The sequence below is a fragment of the Parasteatoda tepidariorum genome, chromosome 2, assembly GCF_982258835.1.
Source record: "Parasteatoda tepidariorum strain Cologne lab strain chromosome 2, Ptep-v5.0, whole genome shotgun sequence".
Classification (NCBI taxonomy): Eukaryota; Metazoa; Arthropoda; class Arachnida; order Araneae; family Theridiidae; genus Parasteatoda; species Parasteatoda tepidariorum.
Window position 1 is genome coordinate 22,177,857 of NC_141756.1, and position 25,593 is coordinate 22,203,449.

A 25,593-nucleotide genomic window follows, 5' to 3' on the forward strand; every position below is an offset into this window, starting at 1 on the left:
AGAGGAGAATAATTTCTTATCACCACTTGTTTATATACACTAAAATCACAGTGTTAAAGCCTAGTTTTTGCACTTGCTACAAATTAAACTATACACACACACATATATATATAGTGTTTTACGTGGAAGTGGAAAATAAATTGCTTGATGTTATGATTTTTTTATTATTTCTCACTAGGAGGGAGCTATTACAAGATTGTTACGAAAACTTGAAGTAAATACTGATGTTTCTCTAACAGATTTATGTTGTTGTATGAGAATACATTTCTTTATTTTTAAGATTAGATTACCAAATATAAGACAAAACATTAAAAGGCTTAACAATAAATTTGATATGGTCTGTACTTTAAATTTAACAGAATCTTATCTAGTATATTTTCAAAAATAACACTTTATTGCTATTGTATCAGTGTAATTGCATTATTTTTTTAAAAAAGATTTTTATGATTCAATTTCTAGCAAATAGATATTCAGTAGCATACCCTCTTTAAATAGAATTCCAGCATGCAAAAAAATAAATGGACCACCCTAAATAACTTTTGATCTAATGTTTGGATCTTCACAGTCTAGGACTCAATCTTAATGGTTCGTAGGGGTGACCTCAAATATGATAATTAATTACTGCAGAAGATATTGTAAGTAACGAAATCAGACGCAAAAAAAGTAACACACACTTAATTACAACCTTTTCAATATAAAGACCAATGATGTTATTTTTATTATAGATTAGACATTAACATACCTAAATACTTGGGCTTGCAATCCTACATTCTAACAGGTTATGTGCCCTTATTATAGACTTGTTATTTTAATGTCCATTAGAAAAACTGAGCAAAACTATTCATTCTAATATAGACAGCAACATTTTGTTTATAATTCCAAGAAAATTATCTAAACCTATATTTCTTTTGATGTTGTCACTCAATAAACATGGAACACATTGAATTCTCTGAAAACAAAAGGAGAGTGTTTATTGTATCCTCCTGAGAAAATCTGAGTCTACTGTAATGGTTAACGCAGACTTGACCTTCGTTGATGTATTTAATAAATATATATTTTTTTTTAAAAATCATTTTGATTCATCATCAATCATATTTTTGATTGAAAACTGTATTCACTTATGAAGCGGCGTAATAATTGGATTAAAACAAACGGTATTGCATTGTTCTTTATTTAAGTTTTGTTTAGACTTCTTTGAAGAGATGCTATTTAGCAAAAATTGCTACATATAACTAGCAAAACGCCATATGTTTGTTGGAGATTTCAGCTTAAAAATAAAGAAAAAGTGGGCTGTGTTTTCTCCTCTACTGTGTCACTTCCAGAATGAATGCAGCTTAAAAGAAATGGATATTTTCTCTGCTTTTTGTTGTCTTACGAGTGTGTTGTATAATTTGCTGAATGTTGTTTAGTTTTAGTATTAAGAATTTTCATTTTTCCTCTCAATAATTTAATAAAAAGAACAGTTGAATTTACTCGCACACAGCTAAGAGAAAAGTATAACTTATCCTTATATAATTTCATTTTTTAAGCTTTTTTTAAAAAAATTCTTTTATTAGAAAATCTCATATGCGAATTATAGGCAGATACATGGTATTTAAATACTGTTTGAAGAAAAAAATGTCCACCTATTGATTTAAGTAAAATGGAAAAAAATTAATTTTACTAGAAAATATCAATAATAAAGATAAAAACACTAATGAAAATAAGGTAAAATATTTTAATATACAAAAGTATAAATATGTATTAACAGTGATAGATTTCAAGTAGACTAATTAAAGTCATGAAGTATGAGCAGCAGCCAATTTTTTGAAATCGAAAGAGTCAATACTTTGAGTGAAAACTGTCTTTTGAGTATATGCAATTCAATCTAAAAATATAAAATAAAAAAGATATATATATGTATACACTTCTTTATTATTGATAAAATATGTATATTGACAACTTATATGATCAGTACATAGAATTCAGCTTTTTTTTAATTAGCAAAATAAAATTTTAAACCTTCATTTAAATATAATTTTGTTTGCAAATGATTAAATTTGAAGAACAATTTGTAAAGAAATTACTAAGTTCTCACCAATTCAGTAATAAATATCATGCCGCCAGCAGCAATAATTAATAATTTTTTAAAGCATAAAAAAAAATGCCTTTTTTCCAAAAAGAAGTCGCTACAAAAATTTTTATTTTCCCAATATAAGTTTGAATAAATGAATCTTGATAAGTTTACATTAATTAATTATTTAATTAGTAACTATTTGATGACTATTGAGACTATTTGATTTTTTTAAATCTTTTTTTCTGTTTAGTAAAATTTGCTAATTTTATAGCATGATTTTTCTAGCGCATTAATTTATTTTACAGAAAGTCATAAATTCAATATCTAAATTTTTTTTTACTTTAATGAATACAAACAAAGCTATGATTAAATACAATTGCTCATCGATCTAAAGCTGGATGGACTTCAAGCTGACACCTGAGATAAAACCCTGACCCTTAATAATTACAGCTGCTAACAATGTAAAAAAATTTTTTTGAACTTTTTCTATTTTTTTTTTTTATCTTTGGCTATTTTGAAATCAGGAGAAATTTAAAAATTTTCATGATAGCTTAGGTTTAATTTTAAAAGTGAGATAAAAGGTAAGCTAATTGTTGTAATGGAATAATACAGAAGACAATTTCCATATAGTTGTTTTTATGTAAATTTCAAGCATTTTTTAAGTGTGATTTTTATACAATTGCAGTTAAAAAATAAAAGATGTGGCAACACTTTTTAAAATTATATTAACAATAAAGGTAAAATTATACAGAATTAAAAAAATTTTAAGTTGAAAAATAAGAATTATAACAAGTTAAAAAGTTATATTTATTGTAAAATATTTTAATTTAACACAGTTGGGCTTTAACATTTGTTTCCTTAATAATGTATAGGTATCCTTTAGATTAGGAATAAAAAAGAATGCATATTAATTAAGGCTGACTGATTACATATTTTGGACTCAGTATTATTTACATTAAATTATTTATTGGTAAATTTACATAAGTTTAATGTTTCTTTACCCACCAATGATGTTTTTACTCAATTCAGAATTATTTTTAAGAGGGTAATAATTTTCAGTAATCTATCATAAAATATGAATAAAATACAAGCAAATTTCAATTTTCTAAGGAAAAACAACCTTCTTTAAAAAAATCAATCTTCTCACATCCTTAATTTAAATTTTCATGGGTTCAAAAACTATATAATTGTAATTAATAGAACATATACATACTGTAAAATTAAAGTAATGCCTAGAAGTATAACAAAAATGGATAATCAACATTTTAATGAAATAAATGAATACTGCTAGCAACAAAAGAAACTAAATAAACAACAGGAAAATAATTAAAAATTTTAATAAAATTGCAAATCATTTGAAAGTCGAAAAAATTTTTACCTTAAAATCACCGTTCTATTTCCATAGGAATTTTCACTTTCTTCGATTTCTTCCTCCCTTTCTTCTATAAAAAAAAAGTCAATATAAATATTTCATAAGGATGTAGATATATTAAACCATGTACAATAAAAAATAAAAAAAAGAATCACCCCGTATAACTTTTGATTTGATTTTTAAGTACTAGAACTCAATCCTTATGGTTCAAGAGGGTGATTTCAAATATGCTAAATAAATTAGCTCAGACCATGTTTTAAGATATGGAATCTGACACAAGAATTTATTGTCACTGAAGAATCATACCTTTTTTTAAGGATTTGGATTACTTATCCTCAAAATATAAATAATGAGTAGCAGAAATCTGGTCCCAATAGTTTGGTCAAGAGAGCGGCTGAAAATTTGGTCCCCTTAAAATTAATTTTACTTTTTGCATATTTCGCTATCTTTTATTTTTAATATTAAATTTATTTTTGCATATTTCAAGAATTTTTAAACAATTTGAAAATTTTCTGCACTTATTTATGAAATTTACTTATCCATAAATATTTCCATTAAAAAATTAATTTTTAATAGTCAAGAGATTTTGAATTGTAAAGCATACAAATTTTTAAATCATTTTAAAGAATGTAACTTATAAGGCAAAATACAAAGTGTGAATAGTTCTCAATTGACCATCAAATGGTTCTTGAGAAATCGAAATATAAATGTATGACTTAATTCCATTCCTCACTAAGTAATAATATTTATTACATAAAAAGTTATTCAAATATATATATTCATTTTTCTGTGTACTGAACATGCATAACTTACATGCTTCTTTTCGGGATTTTTTCGTACATAAAACTTGACTCTGTTTTCAACTTCAATTTTTAGTTGCTCCCCGTGAATTCCAGATGGATCAACTGAAAGAAAAAAATAATAATACAATAATCTTAACACATTTATCATGAGAGAATTGTTATTGTCAAGGATATATATAAAAAAAATTACCACTAAAGCAATCACTACGTGCTGCCAGAGAGCACTTATTAGCCAAAAATCTTGACATGCGCCCTTTTGTTATTCGTCCATCTTGTCCAATTAGAGATGATTTGCTAATTGATGAAAATTTTGAACTGGCTTCCTTAGATTTTAAGGCCCTGTATAAGAAAATACAAGAAGAACCAACTTACACAAATGCAATTAATAATTGAAAATTTTGATAATAAGATCAATATAAATTGTAGTTTATGAATAATTATAAAAACTATCTGTTATAAAAAATAACTACAATAATAAATTTGCAAAAAAATACCCATAAAAAAGTATTTATTAAGATAAAGAGAAAAATATCTCAATGCAACTAAATTTCTTAATGAATAAATCTTTACTATTTTAATGAATTCTTTAAAAAAAGTGTATATCTTGATCAAAAATATCAATTTTGAATTATGAAAATTATATTTTTATCATCAACCTTCTTTTTATTAACCTTTTCACCTTGATCAGTTTTAGACAAAAATATTAGTAATAACCTTGTACTTTTTTTGCATACTTTTAATTATGTATACTTATTATATATAGTACTTGTTATTATGTATGATATTACTTGTAAATATTAATAATAGCCTAATACTAATAATGGTTCCTTGGGAAGTGGTTAACTGCAGTCAACTGTAGATTAAAAATTTAAAATATTAATAGTAACAGAGTAACTGCAAACAGATAAAGAAAATTTTTAGGCTAGGTTATTGTAACTTGTGGCATACATTTTATTATTAATTTTCAGTTCTGTCCCATTTATATATAAAAAATATATTACAGAACTGAACATACGATATGAACGATTTCAGGTACCAATTATCTTCTTATAATAAACGTCGTTTTTTATATTTTGAAGTATCTTTTAAGCTTAGCTCCTATAACCCCCTAGGAATGCTTTACTTATTTATACCTATTTAATGTTCACATTCCCTCTACATCTGCCTGACACATTAGCATAGAATTCGAAAACCGTTACATGGTTGCTGATGTTTTGGATTCATTAAAGTTCTCTATTATTTCTCACGTTTTCTTTCCCGCCAACTCATTTGGATGTGAAAGGCTGAGACAGACTATTATTAATTTAACATTAAATTTAATCCATTAATAGTCAATACATGAATTCCTAAACTTTCATTCCCAAAAACTGTGCTAACGTGCACATGAGACTCACATTTTGGATTTTTTGGTGAACTGAGGTGTCTTGTTGGGCAAAGCCCTGTAGCCACACCTACCAGACCATTTTCTAAATTTATTAATTTATATGTACACGAACTTTTTTTTAAACTTTGGTGCTCAATATGATTCTATATTTTTGATATAAAATATTTTTATTATTTATCGAATTTGATTCTTCATTAAAGCAGTTTCTATTGTTTAATATCTACATCACTCTGGAATAATATATGGACAGATGAAAACACATTAATCAACATTTTCAACTCATTGGTATTTCATTGAACCTCTTTAACAAATAGTTATTTTTTCAAGTGCCAATAATTTCTTAACAACGAATAAAAGAAAATGCAAACAAAATAAAAATCAAATGACAATACTAATAAGAGATATAAATCATTAATGAAAAATTTCAGTTAATTGCTATTATGTAACCAATCAACATTATTAAAAAAAATCAAATACCAACAAAAAAAAAACATACAACAATTATAAATAATGCTTCAAAACTTAAAACAACATTATTAAAAACATATAAGGAGTTTTCCTCCACAGTTTCCAATTGAACAATGTATGGGAATATATAATGCATTAAAATGGAATAGAAATTTTAACACAACCTAATATTCATACCAATATTTAGGACTTTTTGGTACTAAACATTTTATTTTTTTAAATTTTGATTAAACATTTTTTTAAAAATTTAACCTCATAGGTAAAATATAGTTCCTTCAGATTTCACCAAACGTAAAAAATCAAGTATGCAAAGCTAGTGTGCAACTTCAGCGACTACTTGCTAAAGCAAGTAAACATTGGCTTCCGTTTTATGTAGCAAGCGTACAATAGACACGTTTATATTGCATTGAAATATTAATACAAAATTCAACAGTTTACAATAATAGTGCAGGAATAAAAAGTTAACTCTTTCAAATACAGAATACATAAATAAGATGTTAAGACATCCATCTCAAATATTTAAAGTATTAAAAAAAACAAAATTTAATGAAAAAATACCTAAATAAAGATTTTTTAGCTCCTAATATCTGTACTGTTGATGCAGGCAATTTAGATAAATGTGTCAAACTACCAGCTTGATTTATCAATCGAGCACCAGCCTAAATAAAAAAGTGTAATGCAGATTTTAAAATATATATATATTAAAAATACTTTAACAATTCAATGTTTTTAATAGGTTCTAAAATAAATGCTCACCATTTCACCCATGAGATTTCCAAGACTAGGAGCAATGAGATGCATTTTAGATTTTACATAGTCAGTCTGTGTATTTTGTTGTTTCATAAGTGAAAGTATTTGTTCAACAATGTTAATTATATTATCCATATCTTCCACAGCAATTTCCATTCCTAAAATAAGAAAAAGTCCGATAAAATTACTAAAATAAATAAATAAAACTAGATTGTCCTCGAATGAAGATTCTTTATTAAAAAATTATATACAAGTTCTAAGGGTTTTAAATACTACTTAATAAATTACAGGGTTCCCACTCTATGATGAGATTGAAATTCAAGGACTTTCCAGGACTTTTCAAGGACCTCAACAAAATTTTCAAGGACCTTAATCTAAGACCAATTTTAAAAATTATTCTCTTCTATTTTACTAGAAGCAACAATGCTTGTTGTGGCAATAATTAATTTCAAATATAATACCTAAATGCATTGCCTATATAGAGAGAAGAGAGTATATGTATTATGGACTAAAATTTATATTTTTTTAAAAACAACCCTACCGGTTTTACATATTAATTCACAAAATCATTTTCAGCACAATCTATATCAAATGGTAATGAGGTGTTAATGGTGTAATCCTTTAATCCTGTGTATTTCCATGTGAGGGCTGCATGAAAGACAGAGCTAAATCTTAGGTATTTCATATTCCATGACTATTCCATAACCCCCTCCTCTCCTCCATTAAACATCGCTTCTGAAATTATTCATCCATAATTTACACAACTTTCTCTAAATGTTATGCAGCAACAATTCTTTCTAAAAATAAAAATTAGAAGGAACATAGCCCATTTTCACCAAGTTTAAAAGCATTATTCGTTATGTGTAATCCACAACTGCCAATGAATATGACCTGGTGGGAATATTTCTCTTTTAATTCACACTGAAGCTTCTAATAGAATTTCCAATTGACATAGGGTCCATCCATGGATAATTGAAGTATTTTACAGAGCTTTTAACCATCATCCATGAATTTGTAAAAAGAGGACAAAATATTTTCTGCAGTTCCATGACCCATAAATTGGGAGGTAAGATACTTAGTGCAAACTTTATTATCAATTCCTTACCATAATGTCCATCTGCTTAGATTGTAGAGACTGGTTTAACGTCTCATCAAAGAGTACAGTGTAGCAATCAACATTCTTCAGCTCACTTATAAGAATCCCTTTGAAGTATAGTGCCAATCCAAAGGAGCCCAAATAGGCTCACTTTGTGGCACTACAAAAAAATTGTCTCGCTATACAGCTATTAGCAAACATTTTGGAGAACAATTTACTAATCCCTTCACAGGAGTTACATGAATAATTACTAGTGATGCACTTCGGACTCCAGAGAATTTCAGCATCAAGCACATTCCTTTTGACCAGATAAGAAGACAATGTTACCTCGGCCACTAAAGTTTCTGTTTCACATGGGGCACACGATGTTGAAGGAGTATTTACACAAGATGAATTAGATGTTCATGTCTTTGGAAAAAGAGAACTCAGGGCATGAGACTGATTTTTTGTTTTACCTTTCTCTGATGTGTGATTTCAGAGCAGATTCTTCCATTTTCGCGATATCGATCTCCTTCATGCATAATCGGCACTTGGCTCTGAACTTCTTTTCGGGCATCGATAAAATTCATTCTTTATAAGCTTGATTATCCATCCATTGGGGATTAAAATAGCACTTCCCAAGCATAACTAGTCTAAACTACATAACACAAATACGAAGTCGTGCCTTTGCGAATACGCTTTACAATAAAGTTTTGAAATGACGCAAACGTAAGGACAAGTGGGGATGGTAAAATGGCAAATTTATTGAAAACTACAAGGTACATATTGTTACGAAATTCGAGAGTATTCCAGTTTCGATAAGAAAAAAGAAGATCTAAGCATATGCGACAGAAGATGAAGTGGAGTCTCGCCCCGAACGCATTGATTGTCTGCTGTGCTCCGCGCGCTTGGCAGACACCAAGACGCTAGGCCTGGTTAGAAACGGTGGCGTTAAAAACCACGTGAGAGAGCTCGGGAACAAAACAGAAAGATCCGTGGGTGTTTTATAAAAAGGGCCGTCGGCAGTATTGGACAAATTCAAGGACCTATCAAGTTTTTCAAGGACCTAAGACGTTTTTCAAGCACTTTCAAGGACCTAAATTTAGCAACAAAAAAATTCAAGGACTTTCAAGGACTCTCAAGGACCGTGGGAACCCTGAATTAGAAAACTCCTATAACTTCACACCGCTATATTATTTTATACACTATATTATCTACACATAATATTTCTACAATTGTATTACTATTTCAAAAAACCTTTTAAAAAAGCAATTAGTTTCTGGATGAGAGTTAAATGAGATGAGAGTTTAGCGAGAATTTTATAAAAAACTAACATAAAAATGTTATACTTAGCTTTTAAATATAAGATATTAAAATATTTTTATTCACTGATGCAAAATGTAACAACAATTGTTAGTTACTTGTTTTTTTCATTTAACTGAAATTAAATCGTGCAAAACTTAAATATTTTTTTCAATTTAAATAATTTTATACAGTAAATGTATTCTATCCTTAGTGGTTGACAATAGTAGAGAAAATTGTTTTATTTTTATATCATCACATACTTGTAAATTAACAAAAAAAAAACTTAAAAGTTCAGTAATTTATGAATTAATAATGCAGCTTTAGAGCATTGAACTTTTTTAACAATTACTAAAAATTATCTGAATAAGAAAACAATATTTTCTTTAACATATTAGAGCCTAAATAAAGCAACTTCTTAATAACGTTCAGTAACACTACTAAACAGATTATTAAACACTTACCCATTGACTTTTGTGCATTTTTAAGAACGTTTTCAACTTTATTCTCATCTTTCAAAACACATTGCAGAAGTTCTTCAATATTTTCAGGCATATTTTTTCTATCTTTTATTACCTTCACGCACATAATATACTGCTGGGGATCAGGAACAAGCTTAAAAAGCTCCGGAAAATGGCAATCATAAAGTCTTCTGCAATGAAAAAGCACAACAAAAATTTTAAAAATAGATAATTTATCCTAGAATAACTAAAATATTAAAAAGATATTATGTACTTAAAGTGAAAAACTAATCTAGAGACCCAAATCCTGTGTTTGAGGCAACCTTCAAAAACCTCGTGACAATAACTTTTATGCAAAAAAACTAATTTGTAAAATTCATGCATGTGCTCTGTTATAAAAAAAGAAAATGTTTCAATCTCCTTTTTAACTAATTTCTTAAGATATGTAAAATGGACCATCCAAAATTTTATATGATAAATCAAGTTCTAGAATAATTTAGAAATTTATGAACTGCAATTCCCACTTAAAAACTGACAAAACTCGAAAACTGAACTAGCCAAAATTAAAAATTCTGATTATAATTAAAATTACATTTTACACATGAAAATTGTACAACTGAAAACTGACAAGGCTTCAGCAAAAAACATGAAGTAACTCTGTTTAACCAATTTATCTCTTATCTACAGGCTCGAAGAAATTTACTAATCAAAAAAGTTGACAAATTTTAAATGACAATTTTAAAAAACAGTGCAAAACTATTATTTTCCCAATATTTGACACTATGAGAGATAAGGATTGAAGAATTGATTTTAACTATGAAAAATTTATATCAATAAAACATACATAGATTAATTTTATATTCTATTAAAGAAACAAATATTTCATTAATTTGAGTTCTTGTCAATAAAATCATTACCTGTTTTGAAAATGTAAAAATGCAAAACATTTTTTTTAAATTCTTAAAATCTCTTAGAAAGAAAAACTTTAATCTACTTTTGGTCACTATATCATAACAAATTACTGAGATTAGATATTATAATAGACTTTAAAATAATGGATTGTGCACAGAATAACACAACATTGAAATAATTAGACAATATAATGGAAATGACATTAGATGTTATAATGAAAAATTCACTATAAAGGAGGTGTTAATTTTAAAACACAGAGACTATCTTTTTTCAAAACCATAAAATGATAAGGCAGTTTTTTTTAAAAGTTTAACATTAAACTAAGTTAAATTAATTTCAATTAAATTAAATTGGAAATTAAAGTTACAAATGTAAAATTTATTTTTAAAATAATAAAAATTTTAAAACGATAAAATTTTAAAATATTCTCACAAAAAAACAGCTACAATTAAATATAACTTTGAAAAAGGCAAGAAGTTATAAAAGTTTTCTTCACATTTATTATTATTATTATAAAGAATACAAGACTAGCATCTATTATACACTTATCTTTTTGAATTGTTTGAATCTATAATTTATAAGTTTATTTTCAAACGAATCTACAATAATAAAAAAAAAGTGCAGAATGCTCTTAATACACAAGTACAATATTAAGTTTCTAACGTACTAGTTGCCAAACCAAACCAGTTGCCTTACCAAAATTTCATTTAGGTGTGACGCAAAACAAAAACAGAAAATTTAATAATCTGAGGAGCATTAAAAAAAATTATGGAAATAAATTTTAAAATTAAAAAATATTATGGAAATAAATTTTAAAAAATTCTAAAATGCCAAACGAAACCATTCAATAAGACTGCCAAATGACAAACTTATGCTCAATATATTACTAATCATATTTTAATATAACATAGTAAAAAATAAAAAAACTTTGCTTTTTCAAGCAAATGAAGATACTTGATGCTTGATATTTGTAAAATGTGGTTGAAAAAAGGTTTATTCGTCTCGGGGAAAATAATCACTTACCATGCCGGTTTTAATTACACAACTTTATTGAGACAAAACACATAGAGAACTAAAAATACATATACATAAAACAAAAATTAACATTTACTATTCACGTGACTTTATACTGCCATCTATATTTCATTTTGAAAACTACTTTAAGCATAAACATCCTCCCCTGCCATGAACCCTTAGGGGGTTCATAAAATGTTATACATTCATTCAAACTTTAATTTCAAAGATAAAGCAGCAATAAATCAATTACAGAAAATTTTAAGTTTAAGAATCTTCACACAAAACTAAATCAACTTTAAATGAAATATATGTGAATCGTAGACAAACAATAAACAAATTAACTATTTCAAAAACAAAATTGATCTAATGAAATGCACTTACAGACAAATATCAACCATCATAAAATTTTGATTTAAAATGAAAATTAAATTTGACTGAAAAATTAAAATTAACAGTTCAAAGTTCGTATGAGTTCAAAGTTTGTATTCTATAGGCAGTGGGCAAAGTTTAACAATAGGACGTTTTAACTCACCATTTGCAGTTTTCAACCTTACCACTCTGATTTTACCATCTGCTCCAGGATAAGTCTCTAGCACACGTCCCAACTTCCACTTCAGTGGAGGTAAATCATCTTCTTTGATTAGCACCAGTTCATTTACAGCAAGATTTTTCTTTACTTGGAGCCATTTCGGTCGCCTTTGAAGAGTGGAAAGATAGTCAGTTGACCACTGTTTCCAAAATTGTTGTTTCATTTTTTGCATTAACCTCCATCGTTGTAAAGGTGTAATCACTTCCTTTGAAAGATCAGAATCCGGTACTGATGTCAATGAAGTACCAATAAGGAAATGACCAGGCGTCAAAGCCTCACAATCAGCAGGTTCATCCGACAGAGGGGTAAGTGGCCTAGAATTAAAGCAAGCTTCTACTTCAGCAATCAGGGTTAGGAATTCTTCGTAGGTGAGGATCTGTTCACCGACAGTTTTTTTAAGGTGCGACTTCATAGATTTAACAGTAGATTCCCACAATCCTCCATGATGAGGTGCCGCAGGAGGATTGAATTTCCAAATGATATTATCCTTTGCAAGATAGCCTTGAAAACTTTCATCTGAAGAGAGTGATGCAATCAGGCGTTTCAACTCTCTATACGCACCAACATAATTTGTCCCACAGTCACTGTGTATCTGATCTGGTTTTCCACGTCGAGATGTAAATCTTCGTAAAGAAGCTAGGAAGGCATCAGAAGTCAGATCACTTACAAGTTCTAAGTGAACTGCTTTTGTGGATAAACACACAAATAAACAAACATAGCATTTCATAGTCTTCACACTTCTTCCTTTTCTGGACTTCACTTGGAAAGGACCGGCATAATCAGTTCCAACAATGGAGAAAACTCGGGAAGGTGTTACTCTTACTGAAGGTAAATCAGACATAAATTGTATCAAAATTCTAGCATTTTGACGATGACATTTTACACAACTGGAGATAGTCTTTCTGACAAGATTCTTGACACCAATTATCCAATATTCTTGCATTAATGCTGATAATGTCATTTGAATAGTTCCATGTAGATGGCTTTCATGAAAATATCTCACAATTATCGTTGATAAATGATGACCTTTTGGGAGAAGTATTGGATGTTTTCGACGGTCAGAAAGATTGGAATTCTTCAATCTTCCACCAACTCGAAGCAGTCCCGATGAGTCAAGAAAGGGTGCCAAAGGCAACAGATTGCTATTTTTTGGGAGTGTCTTCTCTTTATGCAGATATTCTATTTCAGTACCAAAAGCATATTCTTGAACTATCTTCACCAGAGATTTTCTAGAATTTTGAATTTCTGCAGTTGTTAAACAACCACTAATCTTTGCAGCTGGAAACTTGCAATTTAAAATAAATCTTCTACACCAGGCAAATACTCTTTGCAATTTAGTCCATGACGAAATTTTATTTATGACGTTCATAAAATCAGGCTGGCTTTCTTCCTTGCAATCATTCATATTAATGTTCATGGGCTTGATTCGTTTCTCAATACGAACTTCATCGTCCAAGTGTTCGCTATTCCAAGAGCTAAAACCTTTACCATTATTCCATTCTGACTCTTCAAGTCTCAGCCAAGGAGGTCCATGCCTGTATTTATCTCCTTCTTTCAATTCGCTTGCATTGCACCCACGTGTCAGCAAATCAGCAGGATTATCGATACCACAGCAATGTCTCCAATTTTCTGGTTCAGTTTTCGCTTGAACTTCCATTACTCTGTTCCCTACAAAGGGTTTCCAATTGCTAGCACACCCCTTGATCCAATGTAAAGTCACCATGGAATCACTCCATAAATAATAATTGTTCGTTATGTGGAAAACACTTCTCAAGGAGTCTAGCACTCTTGCACCAAGGACAGCGGATAAAAGCTCTAGTCTCGGTAACGTAATTTTCCTAACAGGTGCAACTCGAGCTTTCGCAAGGACAAAGCTAACTTCATATTGTCCTGATTCATTGATGTATCTGAGGTAAGCTATAGTACCGAAAGCTAATTCACTAGCATCGCAGAAAATATGTATCTGAAAATCGATGTTCTCTCGACTAGACCTAGGAAAGTACCAACGAGGTATAATAATGTCTTCCAGTTTCGGAACTTCAAATGTCCATTTCTTCCATTTTCTTCTCAAATCATTAGGTAACTCATCATCCCATCCAAGTCCTCTTTGCCAAGTAACTTGCAACAATATCTTTGCTCGAATCGTGAATGCAGCTATAAACCCGATAGGGTCAAAAATCATGCATGATAGTTGCAAAATGGCACGCTTTGTGCAAATAGTACTTGAGAGAGAACAGTTTATGGAAGATAAATCCAATTTCAGTTCATCTTTCACGGTGTCCCATATGACACCTAGTACCTTAATAGGAATCAAACTATTTTTGGAAGGTTCTTCGAATTTCGTTTCTTGCCAATATTGCGACAGTTCGATGCTGTTAGTTTTAAAGGCACGTAAGTTCATGTTGGCAGACATAAGAATGTTCTTTGTGTCGTTACACAGTTCAATAGCGTCTTCTAAATTATTCACACTTGTAATTAAATCATCGACATAGAGGCAATCGTTTAATGCCGCGTATGCTAACTCGTGTGACCCTTTAAATTTCTCAATATGGTGCTTAACTGTAGCGGCTAATAAAAATGACGAAGATTTAACCCCGAACGCAACTGTAGTGTTCCGAAAAATCTTAATCTCACTTGGCGGCATCTGATCAAACCAAAGAAAGCGCTGACAATCTCTATCGTTTTTATTTAAAGAAATGCGCAAAAACGCTTTCTCAATATCTGCTATAATTCCAATAAAATTCTGTCGAAACCGCAAAAGAAGATTTAACAAATTAGGGTTAAGATTTGGACCTGCCTCTAAATTATCATTCAATGAATAACAGTTTTTATCTTTAGAAGATGCATCGAATACAATGCGTAGTTTTGTACGCGATTCCTCTTTATCCCTTCTGATAACTGGATGATGAGGCATGTAATACATATGGTCTGACGAAATCCCTTTCTCAATAGTAAAAGGTTCAATTACACCCGATTTTAACTGTTCTCTAAACACTTCATTATAATCCTGAAAGAGAGCCTGATCTTTCTCAAAACGGGTAGTCAAACTCCAGAGCCTCCTCTTAGCATTCGAAAAATTATCAGAAAGATTCATGTTTTCCCTAAAAGGCAACCTAACCACATATTTTCCATTTTCAAATTTTATTTCATTTTCAAAGCGTCGCAAAATTTCCATATCATTAGTTAAAATGCTATTATCATCCTTCCCAATAAACAAATTATCTATTTCCCAAAGTTTCCTTAAATTAGCATTTAAATCACCATCTGAGTTCGTAACGTTTTTTCTTTCTGAAATACAAACGTTAACTGATTGAGTTCTTAAATTCATAGATTGCGTAACTCCACTAATACAATAACCGAATAAAGTTTCAATACAATAAAGCCCTTTAGAAAATTCTAATTTATTTCCGGTATAAAATTTCCACATTAAATCGCATCCCAATAAAATGTGAATTTTCTCTTTTCCCTCAAAAGAAAACAATTCTTCAGATGATAAATTTAATTCCTTTAACATTCTTTTAATCATATCATTCGGAGCCTGCACGTGGCAATGAGAAATAGAATCAGTAATAAATAATTCTACTTTCGCGCATCTGCTTGGATTATTTATATGAGATAGGTTAACTGTCGTGACCCCGAAATCCTTTTGAATTGGGTTATTTCCAAATGTATATACTTCTAATCGCTCAGTTCGAGAAATCAATAAATTAAGACTATATGCTAATTCCTTCGTAATGAAACTACAGCTACTAGCTGAATCATAAAGCATTAAAATATTTTTAGAATTACATTTTTTATTTGGATTATGCGCAGTTACAGAACACGTCGGCAAAATTATACTCTTGTTTTGACTATTGGCCTTATGCGCAATACTAGAAATAATTGATTCAGGATTTTGAGGCGCGGCTGCTGGCTCCTCATTTCGCTTTTCTGAGTGATTTGTTATTATCGGTTTCTCTTTCCCAAAACAAAACAGTTCGTTATGATTTTGACTCATACATTTCTTACATCGAACATTTTCCTGGCATTCTACACTCAAATGACCTTTACATAAGCATTTAAAGCAGCGACCTTCTCTTTTTAATTTGGCCCTTTTCTCAAAAAGTGATAATAAGCGACAATTTAAAGAATCGTGTCCCTTAAAACAAAATATGCATTTTTTATCTTTTATGATAGTAGTTAAGGCGGAAGTGTGTGGATTATTTCTTTTCGGGTATGATTCGTTTGCCGAACGATGATATGGAGGGGAATAATCAATTTTTGGTTGTGTTAGCTGTAATGACGATTCTCTCGATTCTAATTCGATTTTGATAAACTTCATTAATTCATTTACATTAAACTGACCTTTAGATTCTTTTATTTTGTTATATCCCAAACTAACATCAAGAGGTAATAGTTTTAGAATTATGGGACACAAAAGCTGGCCATACGAACCAGATGCGACCTTCAAACTTTCAAGGGAACGAATATTAATTTCAAGTTGATCATATAAATTTCGAAACGCTCTCAAATTAGAAGAGTTTTTCACGGGTTCTAAATTAAGGAGTTTAGTCATGTGACCATTAATTACAAGATCCTCTCGTCCAAATCTATCAGATATTAATTTTATGCATTTGTCATAATTAGAATCTGTCAAACAAAAACCCTTAATAGAATTTAATGCAAAACCACCCAACGAATTTTTTAAGTAATGGAATTTTTCGACATTTGATAATTCGGTATTTTTATGCACTGCATCTTCAAATTGGGCCCAAAATTCAAGCCATAAACAGGGGTCTCCAAAATATTTAGGCAAAGTTAATTTCAGTAAAGAAATCAATTTTTTGTGTTCTATCATGGGAGTTCTATTTAATGAACTTAGAGGTAAATTTTTGTGACTAGAAACCGATTGCGTTTCTTCATTAATTTTATCAATTTTTCGTTTAACTTTACCTTTCCATTTCAAAATTTTCTCCGAATATTCATCAACCGAAATTATTTCCCTTTCAATTTCGTCAACGGAAATAAATGCCTCTATCTTTATGTTAAGTTTTACAAGCTCATATTCTTTTTCAATCAATTGATCGTATAAAGTTTTTAGTTCTTCATTTTTATTCTCATCATCTAAATTTTCATCTTTATAACAGGATTCTATTTTATTAAGCAGTTTAGTTGTTAATGCTCTATTTGTTGTTCTTTTTTGAATGGTTTTTTTCTTCGAGTTTTCATCAATTTCATCTGTCTCATTATCACTGACCGACATGGTTATTCAAATTCAATTCTAAAGTTCCCAAATTCAAAATTCAATTCTATTCAAGTTTCAAACAAATTCAAAATTCAATTCTATTCAAGTTTCAAACAAATTCAAAAATCAAAGTCACTTACATGAGTCATCCACATCTGCCCCACGTAATGGCGCCACAAATGAAAAAAGGTTTATTCGTCTCGGGGAAAATAATCACTTACCATGCCGGTTTTAATTACACAACTTTATTGAGACAAAACACATAGAGAACTAAAAATACATATACATAAAACAAAAATTAACATTTACTATTCACGTGACTTTATACTGCCATCTATATTTCATTTTGAAAACTACTTTAAGCATAAACAGTGGTATTTTCAAAGCAACTTGAATATTCAGGGTGGCCACTCAAATCAGATTTCAAATTTCCCTGATTTTTCCAGATAAAAATCTTAAAATTTCCAGGTTTTTGTTTCTTTTTTCTTACAAAGTGTAGGATGTGTACAAGAAAAGTGTCTATATTATAAAATATTTTTTTCAAAATGTTATTTTTTTAACATATCATCTTGAGAAAAATAATTTATTTTGGCAATTTGGCAAGATTTTTCATTTATTTTTCAAATGTTTTGGTAGAAAATTTTGAATCAAAAATCATATATTGACCAACAAAAGAGTAAAATTAAATATTAATATATAGTTGGTTCTTTAAAAAAAAAAACATTTTTTTAAAAATATGTTATAAAAGGTTAAAATGAAATAGAAAAAAATTAGCTTAATGCAACAATTGTAACGATTTATCGACAAACATTGCTGTCAGCGATTGTAAAAAAATGTGTGATTGGTTGGTTTGCTGAGAAAAAATAATTTACAGATTTCTTTGAATGGGAGTAGAAAAGCTTTCAGAAAAAGAGTGCAATATAAAATCTGTTATTATTAAATTATAACCAACAATTTTTGGAGAATTTTATAAAGTTAAAAATACAAAAACATTTTGTCAAAATAGAAAAAAAAAATTACCACCAAAGTATCGGAACAAACTTGAGCCATAAATGGATTCAGCCCAAGGACAGAATTTAAAAACAGAAGCTAATATCCTAATCCTCTTTTCCATCTCCACCAGAATCTTTCCTAAATTGCACAGTCCCATAGCAATCAAAGGTTTCTGCATTCGTTTAGCAAACCGTGGGAGAATTTTATGTGGTATTCTAGTTTGACAGAGCTGTAATGGAGCAAATTTTGATGCAGACAAAGTATTGTTAAGTTAATGATATTTCAACTGTTTAGCGATACATTTCCGTCTAAAAAAGTGGGTATAATGGATGAAATAATTTAAATTAAGAAAATTAGTAAATAATTTAAATTAGTGAAATTAAAATTATCAAAGAAATTTCCAGCTTTTCTTTAAAATTCCCTGATTTTTCCAGGTTTTTATCCAAATTTCCCTGATATTTCCAGTATAAAAAAATTCTCTGATAATTCCAGGTTTTCCAGGTGGGTGGCCACCCTGATAATGCATGCCAAATGAACAAAAAATTATAACTAATAAATTAAAAGATACATATTACATAATATATTTAATAAATGGAGCTTAACAAAATGCTTTAATGACCAATAAATACAATTTTAACAAAAAATTTAAAATTCTCTTAAAATGCCGGTATAGTAAATAAAATTAAAAAAATAGCAAACTAATGAAGTTTTATTAATAAAACTGCACAATATCATCTATGCTCTGATTGATAAGGTTTGCAAAATATTTTTATCCCTTTTATTATTACTACTATTTTACTATTATATTACTATCCAACAAAATAACATAAATAATATCTAATATGCAATTTTCTCAACAAATATGCAATATAAAATATGCAAATATGTATGAATAAAATATGTAATTTTCTCAACATGATTCTAAAGTGAAACATCTATTTCGAAAACAAAATCTACACTTACCGAACTCTAAGGGCAAGAGTGTTTACATCCCTTTTCAATTGATCGACAACGTTTAAGCCGTGAGTAATCATGTTATCAACTTTGTTTATTGTCAAATTTACTTTAACTCGAGCAAAATGATGACCCATGGCAAGTTTTGATTTCATAATTGTATTTTCATCATGAAATGACTTCATCAGCTTTCGAAAATGCATCCGTATACCTATAACATCAAATAAGATAATGATGTTACTTTTTTTTTAACATATAAGGCAAATATTCATACTCATATACAAATGAAATTTTTTTTTTTAAAATTATATTTTATAAGCTAGTAACTAAGCTATGTATCTTATAAAAAATATGTAATAAAAAAAACTTAATTAACAAATTTCACTTTCAATAATTGATCACTTTTTTCAATAAAATATTTGTTCAGATAATTATTCTTTTGCTTATCAGCTTAGCATTTAATTATACACTATCTACCAATAAGTATTTGGACACCTATGCAAATGACTATATCTGTGGTCAAGGGCGCCGGCAGCGGGGTGCAAGCGGGTGCACTTGCACCCCCCTGGCCTTTTTTTAATCAATTAAAGAGATACAGAAAAACAATTTTGTTATAAAAAATTTTTATTAAAAATATTTTTATTAAAAAACAAATAAGTAATTAATAATATATAACAATTAAAAAATTGTTTAATCAAACAAGAATTGTAATAGTCCTGTTTGCTCTCCAAATCTGTTTATAACTTTCTCAATGAATTCTGAGTAAACTTTGATTCTTTTCTTATGCACACTGAGCATGCATGCACAAACTTGGCAGATATCTAAGCTATATTTTTAAGTTTCATCTAATAAAAGATAAATAATATTATATTTTCCATTAGTTATTTAGTTTAACAAAGGTGAATAACACAAACTGGCTTCTCACAACTGTAAAACTTCATCAACACAATAAATACCAATGTTAAGCGTACACAAACACGTTAGCATACGAAACTACTGTTTTTAGTTATTTGTGTTTCAAAGTCAGTAGCTATGCCAGCGCCATCAATACAGTTTCTCGTGGCAAAATTTGCAATTACAAGAAATTCGTACCTTTTTCGTATCTTGTTAACAATGAAGAAATGTATCTTGAAAAAAATTAACAGATGAAAGTATATGTAACAACAAAACAAAATGTAATAACAGAATATTGAAAAAAAAAGTTTTTTTTTGGGGGGGGGGGAGGTTGTTTGTTAGAGGGTTGCACCCTCTTTTATATTATTCTGACGGCGCCCTTGTCTGTGGTCCTGAGGTTCGTCATGCCCTCCGCTGGTATATATCATGTAGGAAACAACATCGGCATTAGTCCAAGGCAAGTTGCCTACTGGATGACAATGTGCTTCCTACGTTGTGGCAGTTTTAAGGGGTGGATCCATGTTACTTCCAGGACGACAATGCCAGCTATCATGTTGCAAGGTCACCAAGGCTTGGCATGGTGCCAATGGGGTTTAATGGAATGGACTAGCCAGCCCAGATCTGAGCCCTATCAAGAACCTTTGGGACGAGTTGGATCACCAAATCAAGGGGTGCACTACCCATGTCTTGCATGTCTTCTACAAACCGAGTGGAAGAAAATACCACTAGCCATTACACAAGGACTTGAGGAAAGTATGCCCCGGAGGGTTCACGCTGTAATTGCCTCTCGTGGAGGCTCCACCAACTATTTTATTATTAATACAGTTTGCTTTTCTTTTCAATCACAAGTGTCCAAATACTTATTAGTAGATAGTGTATAACACCATTTGATTTTTGAATGAAGTTAGTTCTCTCATCCTTTAGAAGCATTAAACTCCTGATTGCAAAATAAGAAAAGGAATATTTTTACTCCTTTAGGAACAAATGAAAGTATAAAAAAAACTTCTATAATATTGTTTAATGGTAGGTATAAAAAAGAATTTTTAACGAAAATATGCTCATGTATAGAGCATATCATATCCTGTCTATTAAATTTTAAAACACTATTAAAACTTATGATTACACAGTCTTTTCCATTATTTTTTCTTTTTCAAATAAAAGAGGTTAGACTCTCAGTTCACAGTTTTATTAATGAAATCTCTATTGCTTAAGAGGTATTAATTTAAAAGGTTTTTAAATTTATTCTCAAATATAAAAAAAATATAGTAAGCAAACATAAATTTAGTTGAATAAATATGTTTCCTATATATATATTTAAAATTTACATTACAAATTTTAAAAACATTTTCATTCATTTAAATTATCAAGTGATTAAAATCAAAGACTTTTTTTAAAACTAAATTGGTTAATATCTACAATTAAATTCAACTGATTTCAATCACTACAATCCTGATCATAGGAAGACAATAATCAAAAGCTGCAATATGAAAGAAACAATGGGCCTGAAACAAATGTTTAATATCCAAGCGTCAAAATAAACTAGAATTTTATTAATCTTCATTTACCTCTAATAATTTCAGTAACAGCTCCAGAAGAAGAACAATTAAGACCCAGAGTGTCTTTTATTTCAGTGGCTAATGCTGGATCTTGCACACCCAGCATTACACGCTGTGTAGATTTTTTGGACTTAGGCACATTGTTCTCTAAAAAAAGTTGCAGATCTTTGTGCAGAGAACCTATAATAACAACAAATATTTTGTAAAAAACAATAAATAAAACATCAAAACATACATTATCAACTAAAAATAAATATAGTATGCACTAGGGCTAGATATGTGTAATATTTAGTGTATATACTATGTCTGACTGCATTGATTTTGACCCTGTAACAAATGAAGCCACTGAGTATTTATTTTTAATAACATTTAGATGCCTGTGTAAAAATATCTTTTAAATACCTTTCAAGAAAATTGAATAAGCTTAATACATTTATAGAAATCTTTGACATCTAAGATGAACTACTTTACCAATTCCAGTACATATTTTGTTAAAATGAAGAGAAATATAGATCAAATTTATATCTAGACGATATTTAGAATTCTCACAATAGCTTTCTAAAAAGAAAAAAAAGTGATAAAATATTTTAAAAAGGCTTTCTTATTACAGTTAATCAAGCAATAAATGTAAATAATAAATAGCTTTAAAAAAGCATGATTCAAATAAATAAGGACTTTCTTAAATATATCACAAAAATGTAAGGAAAATAAACTAAAGCAATTAAATAATTTGTAAAATTATTACAAAGTTTATATAATTAAAAAATATAGAATCGTATCATACGCTAAAATAAACTATATAGGAGTCAACCATTATTTTCTTGTTTATTTTCCCAAACTTTCCACCCCTCTACATAGCACACCAGTTTCCTCCATGTTATTACATAAAAACATTATGTATCAGAGAAAAATATTCGTCTAAAATTTTCCAATTTTTGAAAGTGTCAGAGGGGCAGTTTAATATTTTACTTAATATCAAAACAATTTTTTCTATGATGTTCAATTTGGTAAAGTTTGCACCCATTAGTTATTAATTATTTATGTCATCAGAATAATCTGAATGCAGATCATAATCTAATCTAAATGCAGATGCCCATGAAGATCAGCAAAAACCTAAGCAGGCTTTATGACTGAATAATGATCCCAAGCAAAAAACAATGGTTGTAGAAAAATTACAAACTTTTGGTCAAGTGGCAGAAAGAATAAGGCATTGATTCCATTTGCGTCAACTTATTTTTGTGCTTTTTTATTACATTACAAATAGTTCATGGAGCAAATTGAAAGTTCAAAGCAACTAGCATTTTGTTTTTGTTGGACATACTACTCTGTGTATCTAAGAACAAATGAAGAAAAAGCAATCATAGGTATCCTATCAAATACAAGTAACACTCAGGTTTTGTTTCTTACAATTAAAGTATTATAAATTTATTGGTATATTACCTAAATAATTAGCTTGTTAATATAAAAAAATATTATGAAAACATTAGTGTATCGAAATTTTCTAAGCTTTTGTTATTTAATTTTTAAACTCGTAAGAAATCATCTAAATAATTATTGTCAGGGGTCTGTCTAGGTTTTTCTGAAAGGTACCTACTTTGTGAAAATTTAGACATAATTTGTGAAAAATAAAAAATTGTATTTAAAAATCGCACAGAAATATTGTAAAAATATGGATTTATCGTTTCTTAAAGGATACAAAAATAAAATTTTAAGATAAAGAAATTTTTGAAACTACCGTTCTTCCTAAAATTGAATTTGTGAAACTACCGTTTTTCCTAAAGTTCAATTTGTGAAGGTACCGCTAAACGGTAGTAAATCCTGCATGGACAGACCCCTGATTGTGGTATACATGTTTAGAGTTTTTTAATAGAAGAACAGAAGAATTAGGAAAGAATGTTAATAGTTTGAAAGTAGCTGCGTTAATAAGTATATGGATACGAACCCTGTGGCAGAATTTCTTCGGACTTTCTGCGACTAAGGTACTTATAATAATAACAAAGATGTATATTACTAATTTAAAGTACAAAAATGCTGTATTTCTAACAACAAAAAATATATATAATTATTTTTATTGAATATGTAATATTTTTTTATTCCAATATTATGGGCAATATTCTCGCATTTTGTAGGGGAGAAAAACGCAACAAATATTTCTTTATCGCATTTTGTAAATTGTCATCAATAAAAATCATGAAATCTGTAACAGTAATTACCAAAAAACAAATGACGAAATCATGCTCTTCAAAAAGGGGTAACTCAAATGCGTGTCTCGTTCCAAGATTTGATAATTAAATAATATTAGATTTTAAAAACTATATGGCAATCAAAAGCAATAATTGCCACACAAAAAAGAAAGAAAGAAAAAAATAATTGAATTGTTGCCTAAAAAAGTAAATACTCGAATGCACGTTTTGAATTTGTCCTATCGTCTGAAATATATCGAGTTAATTAAAAACCTTGTAAAAATCAATAATTGCCGAAAATACAATCAAAACACTACACTGATTTATAATAATACTAACAGTGTAAATTTAATGCGATAAAAAGTAATTATTTAAATGTGCAATTCCAATTTTACGTGCAAATTTCTGCAGGAAAAAAAATTGTTTTTTCTTCCCAAAAGAAAAACCTTTCTACAAGAACTCTAACGCTCTGCGACAATGTCGTCGCCGTTCTGCCACAGGGGCTATGAAAATATGGAAAATTAAGACCAAAAACCTTAGATAATAAAAAGATAATACATATATAAAAACATCTTGTTTTAATAAAAGTTTACAGCAGCAGTTTAATTTACCTGTAGAAACACACTTTAGGTTCTCCAATCCTTCCCTCCATGTTTCAAATTTTTGAAAGGCGACAAGGAAAACGACACTGCGAAATTTACTTATGTCAATGACACTATCCTGAACTTGAGGTAAAAAAGTTGCTATTTCTTCAAACTCTGTTGTCCGAAATAACGCGTAGCCAGTTGCATCTTCATATAAAACATATAGTTGATGCTAAAAAAGAAATTGGAAACTTAAAATAGCATGTGACATTACAAAAACTAAATTGAAAACTTTCAGGAGAAATATAAATTCATACATAAATCATATGAATAAAAGTGTCAGTAATGGAGATTTCAGGCATAAAATTTATTGTTAGGTGTGCTTCTTATTTTGGCAATTTTTTATGTTGACTTAAAAGTAAAATTTTTCCAACAATAAGAATTTGAGATAGAAATAGGAAAATGGAAGAGTGTATTAACAATAAACACTCCAAAATACAGAGCCTATTCCAATGGCCACACTCTAACGAAGAACAAGAAATAAGTTCAAACTATTTGCAAACGAAATAGTTCCACATCATACAGTTTTTTTCAATTTTTATTCCATGCCTTTACATGCAGACAAATTGTGAGAGCAAATTAAAAATACTTATAGCGCACACATAGTATCTCAATCTCAAATCACCAACTAATTTTCATTTAATTTCGCATAAACAATATATTTATAACAATAACTCAGATAATTTACATAGGTAGTTGTTATAAATACCTCTATATAGTTTTAAGATACATAAAGCTAAGATGGCAAATAAATAATTAGATATATAGGTTATATAAAAAGACATTTTTAAAAAGAAAAAACTGTTACCATTTTTGAAATAGTTTTAAAACCAACTCAAAAGTTGATTTAAAAATTATAATCAACGAGTAATTAAAATATCGACAATTTATAAACTGAACATGTGCGGCTACAAACTGAACTTTGTTGTTTGTTTACAATTTGAAGTTTAATAAGT

General features: G+C 29.0%; 1 protein-coding gene across 1 annotated transcript; it reads right to left on the reverse strand.

Moving 5' to 3' along the window:
• Positions 1-1,703: 1,703 nt before the first annotated feature.
• LOC107439418 (nucleolar protein 56) lies at positions 1,704-25,593 on the reverse strand. The gene is made up of 11 exons (XM_016052009.4): positions 25,446-25,593; positions 24,605-24,809; positions 21,820-21,990; positions 19,370-19,571; positions 9,675-9,862; positions 6,840-6,991; positions 6,642-6,742; positions 4,422-4,570; positions 4,242-4,333; positions 3,435-3,498; positions 1,704-1,867 (listed from the first exon to the last, which is right to left on the reverse strand). The coding sequence occupies exons 1-10, from the start codon at positions 25,446-25,448 to the stop codon at positions 3,442-3,444; spliced, it is 1,320 nt and encodes a 439-aa protein (XP_015907495.1). The 5' UTR covers positions 25,449-25,593; the 3' UTR covers positions 1,704-1,867; positions 3,435-3,441.